The 13087-nt window shown below is 36.3% G+C and overlaps 1 protein-coding gene across 1 annotated transcript in view; it reads right to left on the bottom strand.

Annotated features, from left to right (window-relative positions):
- Positions 1-6883: 6883 nt before the first annotated feature.
- ptch2 (patched 2) overlaps positions 6884-13087 on the bottom strand; it is a 35873-nt gene continuing 29669 nt past the window's right edge. The window contains exons 20-22 of the mRNA XM_015355405.2: positions 10369-10756; positions 9517-10032; positions 6884-8948 (exon numbers count right to left, since the gene is read on the bottom strand). Coding sequence (XP_015210891.2) covers positions 9517-10032; positions 10369-10756 — 904 coding nt within the window. The 3' untranslated portion in view covers positions 6884-8948. The remainder of the gene's footprint in view (positions 8949-9516; positions 10033-10368; positions 10757-13087) is intronic.

Here is a 13087-nt window from a genome sequence, read left to right on the forward strand (position 1 = left end):
GTGCAAGTCTTAATGTGGCTCAGATTCAAATTGTTATTGTTTTAACCAAACAAACCATTTCTAAACACTGGGTTTGCATTACAACCTCATATTTATGCCCTTCTGTAAACATCTCAGGCCAGAATGAATCAATTAAAAGGGCATTAAGTTAGTTCCTGTTTATTTAAAACATGTTTACATTGCTTGTGACTGCCTAAAATTCATATTGTTGCTCCATTCAAAGTAAGCTTATAAATTGTGAACACATTTGTTAGTTTGAAATGTATTTTATAAACATTGATTTTTGCTCCCCCATGATGGGCTGAAGTCAGGAAAACTTACATAATAAAATACTTAGCTGCAGTATGTAATTGTCTCCATAGATATATAAAATATTTTAAATATATACTGCATGTCATATAAAATTATCCTTGTCTATCTGGTAAATGGCATATTTGAGCTGTAAGATGATTCAACATGAAACCAACTTAATTGAATAATTTTTCTGGAATAGAAAAATAACAATGGCCCAAAAAAAGAGGAGTTGGTTGCTTTTCAACCAGCCTTGTGTGCCTGTAGTTTTTAATGACATACAGCACAAACTGCACCACAACTGTCATATTAATATTTGGTTTCATGATTCAAATCCAATCCCTCTTGCTACAACATCTCTATAAATATTGTTCTTTAATTGGCTTTGCAATTCAGGCCTAAGGCCAGCAGTTTTAAAAAGCCTGAGGACTGAAGACTGTTTTGTGTCCTCTTGTGCAGGCTTGAAGCTTACTAACACCTACAGAAAGAAGCGTTATCTGGAAAACCAACACATTAACTGCACCTGCAAAGTTACACTTTGAGCAGTAAAATACTTACAGTTTCCACTTTCTTCTCAATCTAGGTGGAAATCAGAAATTGAAGTAGAAATTATCATATCAAAAGTAGAATCAATTCCATGTCAGGTAGGGCACACTTGAATATCCCTAGGAGGTTATGAATTATTGTTTATGGAAAACCAACACACCAGGAAAGCAGGGACCTCAGCTACAGGTTTTCGAGCTTTCACATTACAACGGAGGCTTTAAAATATATGACTTTCTGTTATTAGTCAATCAAGTGTTTTTTCTTCAAGAAAAAAATCCTCATCATAGGCAGCTATTTCTCCAGGACAGTGTTTCATGGCATCATATACTAACTATCATAAACGGAAATGTGTTTCATCTCAGTTCAAAGGAGACAGAGTCATGTTTGGATGTCACCTTTTTTGTATTTTGTTTTCCAATCAAATTCTGATTTTTGGGGGTTCTTTTTTAAAGTTTAGTTGTAACTTAAAGCCTTCTACTCTGGGTAACATTTTAGTTTCAGATCTGCTAATTCCATTTGTAAATCGTTTATAAAAGGTTGACAGAATGTTAACAATGCTTTGATTTTCAGCCTGCATTTTATGGTACAAAACCTGCTCTGTTATTGAAACAGAAGCTACCACAAATATCTGAAAGATGGGTGTGAGCATCCTGGTGTGTGCACATCATATGTGCCCACCACATGAAAATAAATATGAACATTCCTTATTTCAGAAAAAGTGTGTTTAACCACTGGAATACCAATAGTAAGCAGTAATAAGTAGTAATGGTATCTAACATCTGGGAGTCTTTAATTTTACATATCCCATATAAGACTTAAGAATGGTTTATAGGCACAGAGTACATAATGCTAAAGATTTTTGTATTGGATTTCTTAATATTCTTAATTTTTTTAACTCTTCTTGCAGAGATGAATACTGTATTTGTAAACAGATACATTGTCAGTGGTTGTGATCTGTCAATACTGTAGGAGACAAAGAATTATCACAGTTTAATCAGCAGTACTAATACGCTTTGGTTTCTCATTTTTATCATTTTGTTATATTATGAACAATTAGCTAATTGATTAAAGAACAATTCTGAAATATGTCTGATTAAAGAGAACATGTGGGAACAGTGGAATTCATAATCAGTACCAGGTATTTAATAAATATTTGTATTATTATTTTAAAGGTATTTGATTCTTTTGCTTTTACTTTGGAAGTTGACATCAAACATCATGCTTAGCAGTGATTACTATGGCAGAAGCACAGATCCAATCCTTTCACATAACATTTGGTTTGCATTTGGAACATCCAAACACCTGAATGTGGGATTTGTGAGATTTTTATTTTGATTTGTTCTTCTATAATCACATTCCACGTCTCCAGCTCCATATTATGCCTTAATGTTCATGTTTACATTTTTTGGGAATTGTGCTCATTTTTTCAAGAACCATTGCATACTCCAAAAGCACATGATTATGTCTATTTCAAGTTTCCAGCATGAACCAGTCTTCACCCTGACCAGTAAACCAGCACTATACCAACATATCTTACTGGCCTTAGCAAAAGACTGTTTTTGTTTTAGCTGTTGAATTGAGCTTTAAGAGCTCAGAATGAAATAAGTATGGATGGTCAATTCAGTCCAAAATTCCAAATAATGTGTATATTTCATTTTCACTACCGATAATGGAAGATGTATTGAACTAAAGTTTTGTGCAAAAGAACCTTCGGAGATACATGCAAGAATTAAATGAATGGGAAGTCAAATTCCATTAAATTAAATTAATATGTGCCATATTCCTTCAAATGCCACTTCATTACTTTATTTGCCTCCTAAAATGCTTTTGAGCATTTTAAATGTTGCATTGAGTAAACCCTATAGGATGTACACAACCCATACACTATCAAACCACACACAGATGCACACCCACTCTCCCCAGCCTCAAATTACATTAACTCAGTATGTTACTAATTCCTCTTTTTCATTTTTACATTGCAGCTCTCACTGACACCCTCCATTTTAGCTTAGCATCACAATGGCCGCAGAAACAAAGACACAGAGGAAATGAGACCCTGAAAAGGAGGTAAAAAAGGCAGAAAAATGCCCCCCTTTTCTAACACACTCACACACACACATCTTACTAATCAGCCCTATTATATTAGCACAACAATGGTCGCCCATCCCCTGGCCACCCAAGATGATAGCACAGAGGATCATGTGTTGGTTCTTTTGTTCTCTTCCTACTCTTTTTTTTCTTCTTTATTTAAAAGAGCCGGTTTGTCCTGATTTTTACCACCTAGATTGAGCTGTCTGTTGTTTGAGATGTCAGCTGTTATCTCACCCACACATCGCTTGCTATTTAAGAGGGGATAAGGTCTCTCAGCTAGTGCCAGCTGCTTTTTGTTCCTAACTGCTGCTGTCTTTAGTCCATCAAGCCACCACCCCCTTCTACCAGATCTCCATTCTCCCTTGTTCTTTCTCTGTTCCCTCTCTGTTCATGCGTCTGTCTTAATCTCTGTTGATCAAGTTTACAGAAATCAATGGGATGAAATAAAAATGCTCTCATTGCATGGACCTCCCATTTTGCTACACAAAAGTACCACTCTGATTCTGGGCACACAACACAGGATTCTGCAGCAAGAGAACAAGGTGTGTAAATAAGCAGTGCCGATTCTGTCACAGCCAACAAATCTATTTCCTAGTTTCCTTAGGTCAGAGAAGACATTATATAGGTGCAGTATGAAGTATTTGTGTCAATTCTGGGCATATTATATCACAATAACACTAACAGCATCTTAGACCCAACAACCATAGGTCCTTTACAAAACATTTTTAAAATGTAAACATTCATTCACATTCCTTTTAGAGAAGAAAATGTTTAGAAGAACAAATGCAGTTTATTGTTCTTGATATTCTCAAAAGATCGATCACAGATTATTTTCTTTCTTAGAATAATGATTCTGTTTATTGGGAAATTATATCAGCAAACCTTGGATATGTTACTATTTTATCTCCTTGTATTATTATATGATGTTCTATTTTGTAATGCCATTTACTGCATGACAGCCAATGCATAAATTGTAGTACTGTGTCCCATCTAAATGTTGGTTATAAAATATGAGAATGAAAGGATGTTGGCGAATTATAAAAGGTTTGTTCTTGGAATTATTATTGGCACTAGAACTTAAAACTGCCAACTATTTAGTCAATATCTATGGAATTATTCTAATAGTTCCACTATTAGATTTGATCATGTTTATAGTGCATATATTGCATTAGTGTTGAAGGAGCTGCTAAGAATGTATTCTTTAGAAAGCAAAAAAATCGTGCATTTTCCTGGTTAATCCATTCCTTATTTTTAAGAAAGCTAACAAATTCTTGAGATGATTCCAAAGACGATAGAGACAATTTTGACATTTTTTTTCATCAGTGCATATAAATATTCTGATATTCTGAAAAAAGGCTCCATAATTGTCTTCAGTCACAGGACTTTCATTACAGGACTTCATTGTAACATCTGAAACATTCCTAGAGCTATGCTCTGTATGTATATACTGTAACTGGATCACAAATACATTGTAAACTTGCAGACAACAAACATGACCCTTTAAAGTAAGGCTTTCTCTATAGGCTATAATTGGCTGTTTGTTAGTGCTGGGGCAGGTCCACATCCTTCACTCAGCAGGGGCATGGGAGGTTTACATGAAAAATCCCTTTAATCCACTGACACTGCAGTCTGTGCAGACAAAATGCAGAGAGTGCTTTTTTTGAAATTCTTATACTTTATTCAATAAATGTAGTAAAGAAAAGCCCTGAAACATACCATGGTAATGCACTGACCTATACACTGTGGTGGTGTAACTGTATTAACAGATATTCAAATGAAGGAAAGTACTTCTTGTAACTTTGTAAGCTTTCATAATGTTTTTTACATTTAAAAAAGTGCTGGTAATGTAAGATTGTAAGAACATAGGCAAGGTTACCCATCGTTTGATTCCTAATAGATAATTAATCCCAGATTTTCATTCAGCCTGATCAAGGGTCCCAGAGAGTCAGCTTGGTAATCAGTTCCAGACACCCACTACTCTTGGTGCAGAAATGTCAATTCATTTTGATTGAATTTGTTCAATTCATTTTTTTATAATGATATATATGCACTACTTCAGTGCCCTTTCTTTTTGGTCCCCCATTACTAGAGTTGTATTTAAGTACAATTTTACTCGTCTATTGCTGAGTTTCCAAAACCAGTGCACACTATCTAGAGCACAGACTTTCAGACCTGGTCTTGCAGAAACACTGGGACATCTAGTTCCCAGTTTACGTGAACTCTTAATGATTCATTCACATTAATTATGTATTTAATTAGCCTAAATTGTCACTCTGTTTAAAGTTTGTAGCTAGAGAGCATTTTAAGTTACAGAAGAGTTTTCCAGGACTATAGAAGTGATTAGAAGCTAATCCAACAGCTCTTCATGCTTCAGAAGATCCTCTTTGTGTCTTATCTTGATGTCACATTATTGATGGAAAATGTTCTTAAAGGGAAGGGTCTATCTCATTTAATAAGCTTCCTAAATGTACATAGTTCGTAGTGATATTTTAAATGGCCACAAGCCTCTTTAGATCACAGTATGAGGGATTTCTGTAGACGGATGTTTGGAGCTGGTGTTTTGTTGATAATATATTGTAATCAGAGCCGTTTTTGAGCTGAATCCCACCATGATATTGAAGAAATGCCAAAATAACTTGATTTTTATTACCAGACCCTGTTGTGGCATTTTCCTATACTAATTTTTGAATGAACGATGAGCAGGATAAACTCTGACACCCTTTAAGAAATCTATTATTTTTCACCCTGCCTTAACTAGCTAAAGCCTTTTCCATATCTCAGGAAAATAATTTTGCCTGGTGAAAACCACAAGACTAATATATTTGTAATGCGTGTAAACTTGCACATTTTTACTGTAATTAGTATAAAAACTATTTGCACATCACACTATAGTGTCTGAATCTGTTTCTTATGAATCTGTTTCTGCAATCAGTCAGGTGATGTAAAAGAGAACTATTTTCATGTTCTGTACTCAGGACACAGGAATACTAGGAGATGGGAAGTGTCAGATACAAATGAGACCAAGGTAGTTGACACCTGAGATGTTGTTGTGGGACACGTTATGGAATTTACCATGTATTCTTCATCTTAGCAGGTGGGCCCTCTACACAGAAATGGTGGCTGTAAATTTCATGTAAATTCTCTCTGTGTAAACTAATTCCCAACAATCTGATAAAAATGGCTACAGGGAGACATTGGGTAGTCAAGAGTTTCACACTTGTACACACACAACACTGATGCCTTCTTGTTGTCAGTTCTAATAATGTAATCAACTGTTTGCAATTACTCGAACCAACCATGTCCCTGTAAAATTACTCAAATCTATTCATGTTAACCCTTTTCTAAGTTAATACACATAAGTATTGTTTTATTGTATCAATGCTAAAAATGAAGAACACACTGAATTCATGAACAGGAACATGCCTGTTCTAATTAATCTGTAAATGTGTTATTTTATACTATAAACAGAGCTGTAGCAACCTGCTTGCTTATGGATTTTCAAAGCAATTTTTCCAAGCTATTAATTTTTGGTTTTATAAAACCACATATTCGAAAAGCTATGATTGAAATGTATATTACAGGCTTACCTAAGGAAAGCTATTGTGCTTAATGAACTTTGATTAAAATATTCAAGATAAGATCGTTTTGGCCATTGATCTGAGGGAAACCTTTTGAATGTAATTGAAATTGTTTTCAAAAGCAGTAAGAGGTTAGGATGTCAGTATGAGAATCTGTATGTATTTAATCTGAGTTATTTGTATTTCTGAGACAGAAGGTTTCCTGTTAGGAAATTGAATGGAATGATCTTGTTCTTACACAATAGTAATTTAGAAAAAAAACCCTGTAAAAACAGCTTTGCGTTTCTTTGCTACGTTATAGTTATGCAGGACAATCTGTTCAAATCAGATGGTGTGTGTTATTATTCCAAAAGAGCGTAGAAATAAATCACGATAAATTTCTTTTTTTCATTTGATTTATTTTGTTAGTTCAGCTCCTATAAAGGGTGCAGGAAAATGATGGTAACAGTCTTTCTTATCAGTTTCTGGAGTCACAGTGTTTTAGACTTTGTCCAACAAAAAAAACAACAACAACAACACTTCAAACATTTACACGAAGGAAGACGAGCAAAAGGGAACCAATGAGGTGAGCAGAACCTGCTCCACCAACTCCTTCATTTCCCAGGTGTTCAGTTACCTCAGCAAAGAGTCATCAGCTCAAAGGTCAACATCCGAATTCCCCAATCCCACCCCAAACCCCCAAGAAACACAAAAAACTCAGCAACAAATACATATATATATAATTATATATAATATATATTTACTCTTTAAAAATAAAACTTCAGTCTGATGGCTAACATCTGTACAAACTACAAAAATAAAAATTTATATAAATAATTTATATGGCATAACAAACAAACAAAATTGAAATAAAACTACAACCTGATGCGCCCCCCCCCCCTACCACCCATCCTCCTACCATTAAATATGTGATATTAAGCAGTGAATATACGATGTCTTGTTCTGTTTTTCCAGGTTCTACAGTAGCTACGGTTTTAGAGAATGCTCCATTTAAAGATTGACATTTGTACAAAAAATGACATTTGTACAAAAAATTTGTACAAAACAGAAGCTGCCATTTAAATTCTAAAATTTTCCCTGCATTTAAACTGGCAGTGATGTGGCCAATACTGAAGGATTGGCCTTTTTGTCAAGACACTAAAAGACAAAGATACAATGAAAAAAACGCCATAGCATGTGTCCTATGCTGTATACTGAGAGGAAGAGCACCCTTTCATTGTAGAATAAGACCCTCTTAGTGACATTACAAGTTGTCCTACCAATGACCTTACATAAAGGCATACATAATGGTACAAAGCAGCCAACAAGTGTTAAAAAAAAGAATACTCCCTTTCAGATTTAAAATTCCCTTTGAAAATAACAAGGCATAAAGGTTTCATTTGCAAACATGAAAAGCTTTTTAAAAGCAAAGACAAGAAGATGACAACTTACAACTTTACTGAGCATACAGCTTACATATTGTTTGAAAAAAAAAAAGGTATTGATCTCACAGCTTTCTTCAAGTAACAACATAAAAACTGTGGCGGAATGAGCAACAACAAACATAATCTTGAAAGGGCAATTCGTCACAATGGCACTGAATGGATCGATATGTCTCCTGAATTGCACGGATGTTTGTAAAAAAGAGAAATCTGATTATGAAGATTTTGTTTTCAAATTGCAACTGATGAAAGAAAAGAAAACATTTCCAGGCCTTTCAAAAGCTGCACGGCAATGACCACGCCAAAACGCACTCAGAGAAAGGCGTAATTAAATCCACTTTCTTTCTACATAAATAAAAAAAAAAATCTACAAACAAAATATGCTCTGATCTGTGATATATAAAAGGACCAGCAAATAATGTTTAACTTTGCTGGTTTGCATTTTTACAGTGCAAGTATAATTCGCTAGGAGTTTTAAGGAGAACAAAAAATGAAATTACATGGCATTTGTCTTTAAAACCTGACAGGTTGCTGTCTCAAAACATGTAGCTAATTGTGGTGTTTTATTAAGGAGCTTATGTTGAGGGAAGGAGGTTACTGCATATTTTCAAGGCAGATAATTTCAGAGTAGCAGCAAACAAAAAAAAACACTGACCTTTTTTTTCTCTCAATAAACTATCATTACACCAATTCACTTTTCTTATTTTTGTACATAAAATACATTTCTTTATCTATACAAAGAACAGTCCTATCCTCTTATACTTTATCTTTTACATAATAGAATACACAAGTTATACAGTACTCTTTTAAATAGCTTTTCCCTCTTTTTAGTATTAAAATATATATTTTATATATTCATAAAACAAGAACTTTTTAATAGTTTAAAATAAATTCTCTTGTCTGGGTGAGGTCTATTTACAGTTAATAGAGCAGAACTGGGGAACAGAATGTCCCACACAGTCAGAGGTGACGTCCTGGCAGAAAGGCCTAGTTGTCTTCAGAAGCCTGTTACGTCGGCCACCTGGAAAATACCAAGAAAAAAAACAAATTAAAGTAAACACAATTAACATTAGTAAAGACCAAGCAGCCATTGTTATCAATAAATGCATTTCCTCAAATGCCTATTTCTGTGTTATTATTATTTTGTCTATACTTCTACCTGGTTAATGTAAAACATTTTGCACTAGAGAAATATGACATTTATCATGTCCTTTTACTACTGTAAGATACTCCACTCTCAGTAGTCTTCCTCCATTAGATAATTACAAAAGTCCATTTAAAACTGACCAAATCAAATGATGTGTTAGGAGTAGTTCTAAATGCGCACAAACTTGTATGTAACAAAGGAGACACTTTTTTTTTTTACCGAGGTGCAGAGTGCAGGCGAAAACCTAATTCATATATGCTTTATTGCTGTTACATGAACTGGTATTACAAAAGTAATATTGAGTATATTCAGTAGTCCTTTGTATGGAGCTGCCCATCATGTGATACATGCTAGTGTATCATTCCTGCATAACACATGCCTTACAAGAGTCACCTATTCCAAAGCGTAACCCTTTTTTTTTAAAAAAAAAAAGCTTACTGACCTAGTGTGTACTACTTTCTTCACATTCCAGGTCCTGAAGCTCCAAAGTGTCAGTCTTGGAAGATTCTGTAGTTTTCCCACAAGTCACATGAGATGTTTTTTGGGTCTCCTCAAAGCAGTCCAACTCACTATCTTCAAAGCCCTCATGTGTGTACCCCCTGTATGACCCAGGTAAGCTGGGGTGCACAGCAACAGTCACTGAAGCAGTGGCGGTAACCATAGTAACTGCGTTGCTAGGTCCCTGTACTCTGGTTCCTGCATTGTACATAGGGACTGTAGTCCTGTTATGATGGGTCCTGCTTCTGTACTGAGATCTGGGGCCACAGTAATTAGTCCTTCCTGGCCCCTGTGGTCTGTCACTGGGCAAATGTTGCCTCTTAGGTCCATGATCCTGATGAAAGTACTGCTTCTGATCCTGCTTTGCTATCTGAGAGCTGACAGAGGTGACAGAAGGTTGCCCATTGAGCTGGTCCTTCCTGTTGGTAATGTCCTGGTTTTCATTATATGGTTTTACCACCTGAAAAAGACAAGATGAAAAAAAATGAATCCTTGCCAGAACCAAAGATGAATTTAACCTATTTTTTCTCTGTGGAAAAGAGTCAGCGTGTAACTACTGTAAGATCACAATCTTCTTCAAGTTTCTTTACCAAAAGCTGGGGCAATTTTGGAGCTTACGAACTAAACATAAACGCCAAGGCGATTATTAATCTGCAGTCTTCAAACTGACAGAAGGAAGATATGCTATGAAAAGATCGAGTCTATGACTTCTTTTTCATAAGCCTTGTGATGTATAATGAGCTCGGATGAGGCTTAGGTAGGGCACAGAAAAGGCAGAAGAAAGAGCTTGGCTCACCGTGAGTTTGGGGAAGCTGGGGCTCTTGCTGGCTTCCAGGAGGATGTGAGAGGCAGGTGCTGGGGGGATGATGTAGGCACTGCGATCACAGTATTGATACTCCTCCTCCCCCAGGCCTGACGTGGTGGTGGTCTCCGAGTAGTATTCAGAATCCGATGACTCGGAGAAGGCATTGTAGGGCTGTCCAGGTGGGTAGCGTCCTGAGTAAAAGCCGTGGTGATTCATGGGAGGAGGAATGGGCTCTGGGGATGGTGTGGGCAAACGGGTGCCATTGTCTGCTGGTGTCACCTCAGGAGGAGGCCCGATTATGGATAGCAGGACCGGCAGCAGGACCAGTCCATTCAGAACTCCCAGTACAGTTAAGATGGCCAGGACAGCAAAGAAATATCTGCAACCCCGAAAAAAAGAACATTTTAGTAAATCCCTTCCAGATAGATTCTTTAGCAAATTTACCATAACAGTTTCCTATTTGGAGAGATCTTAGTTTGACTTAAATCATAAGAGTTCAATTCATTTTTTTTTTCTTTTCTCCCCTCTGTTTTCCTTTCCTCGCATCCTCTCACTGGCTCCCTGACAAGCAGGAGAAATTCCTCGGCTCAAAATCCACAGCTTTTAGTTTCCCTTGGGGGTGCCCTCATCTATCACTGCAGGACTGCCACTTCCTGAAAATATGTGTTTACATTAATGTGCAGATTCTACAGGCCATGAGTATTCAGCCCTCCTTTGTCTGCCTTAACCACAGTTCATGAAAAATCATAACACCTTCCTCTTCTTGGCAGCTGTTATTGCAAGGTAACCTTCAAGAACTCACTTTCTACACTCCATGACATGAGTGCTACACATAGAATGCATTTGTGCTTACAGCTCCAGTCTCTATCATCAGCACAAATGGGCACAAGCCATAGTTCCTTGGCATAGGTCTAATCAGTTTTAACAATCGCATTTTTACTAGTACAATGCAGGGCCAGTTGTTGTATATCTGGCTATATCTTGTTATTATAAGTGTATGCCTTGTGAATAATGGTTTTCCAGCGCAGTAGCAGTAACAGGGTGTCCTGTGTCGCCTAGTGAGGTTCTGCATTTTCAGCTGTTTACATAAATCCCATCCCTGGGGGTTTCAACTGACTTGCTCACCCATTAGGCCTTGATTGTTTATCTTCTAGTACAGGGGCGCTGACAATAATCTTGCTCACAGCTCTGGCATTAATAATCTATTGGATAATAGGCTGCAATATTAAGGCCTGTTCCTTGCCAGGAAATGGATCTGGTCAGTAATGGAACTGGTTTAAGTGTTTATACCCAAGTGGTAAAACACTGGAGAAGCACCTCCACAACCAAGCTGCTGTTATTTAAGATTTAGCAAGGCGCCAGAGAATCATTAATCCAGCGGGGCATAGAAAAAGCAGTTGCTTGAGAGGCCACTTAAAGTTCAGTCCTTCAAATGAGCAAATAGTGAATGGGAGCAAAACTAGCCAGGGGCTGAAAACTCCACTTTGTCACAATGTAATGAGAGAGAGTAAAGAAAGGAGAAAATGAGAGGAATCAGATTTTAAAGCTTTAAAAAAAAAAAACAAAGGCAAACAATTTCATGATAGTGATGCATGACGCTAAAAATCAATTTAGTATGAAACAGTCCAAAAATACTACAATGAATGAAAGGGATTGAAATAAATTACGTTACTCAATTGTGTAGATAAGAAAAAGTATATTTCAAATCTGACAAAGCACTGTTGTTTTTCTATATAGACTTTAATCGTTGAATTAACTATTATGTTCCTATAACCTACATTGATTACTCTATTTGCGCAGTGTCTACCATAATTGACTTTGTAGGACTGTAATTTAGTCTGTTTTTATCCTTCTGTGGATAGAAGCTGGAAGTGGGTTTATGTCACCACAAAAAAGATGGTGGATGTGGAAATTAGAGAGGGCTCATTCTGAAAACTTAGATGAAAGAGCAAAGTACCACCCACTGTCTGAGCTTGTGGTTCAAACTCTTGGAGGTAAGAGCAGACTTGCAAAGAAAGAAAAACAAAGAGAAAATAATGAATCCTGAAAACACGTGTCATCATTTTCACCAGACTACGGTCCCCATTCCAAAACCTAAATGTCACACTCCAATACCAGTGCAGATGTAAAGAGTAAGAAAACATATTGTTCACATTTGGTTCTAAAAGTTCCCTCTCCCAGAATAACCAAAACTACCTCCTATATGCTTGTCTGATTTTGTCTTCTCAGATAGTGAGGTTTCCTGATGTCTAAAAATAAAAAAAACAGACACTCCTCCATACAAAACTAAGACCTAGAGATAGGCTTCTCTTCATGGATTTTCACAAAATGCAGTTAATATGTATTATTGTAATCTAATTTTCTCTGCCAGCATTCCGGGTCTTTGTCTGAGCCACAGCCCATCTTACTCAATACTAAATGGGATCTTGTGCAATTCAAATTCATTCATTTAAAATTACAGAAATCACTTAAAAGAAATACATTCCCTCAAAGCGTGTATACGCTCATTTCAAAAGACACACAGCACAGGGAGAACATAAAGATTTCGACAATTTTATATTTTACTGATCCAGCACTATCAGATCCACACAATCTGAGCACAATAAAGCAATACGTCACAGGAAGCCATTTCCTAAATTAGAGTTAACATTTTAAAATGTAATTTAAAAAGCTTAGAAATTCCACTTTGTTATAAACCCCTGCCCACCTT

The sequence above is a fragment of the Lepisosteus oculatus genome, chromosome 9 (assembly GCF_040954835.1).
Source record: "Lepisosteus oculatus isolate fLepOcu1 chromosome 9, fLepOcu1.hap2, whole genome shotgun sequence".
NCBI lineage: Eukaryota > Metazoa > Chordata > Actinopteri > Semionotiformes > Lepisosteidae > Lepisosteus > Lepisosteus oculatus.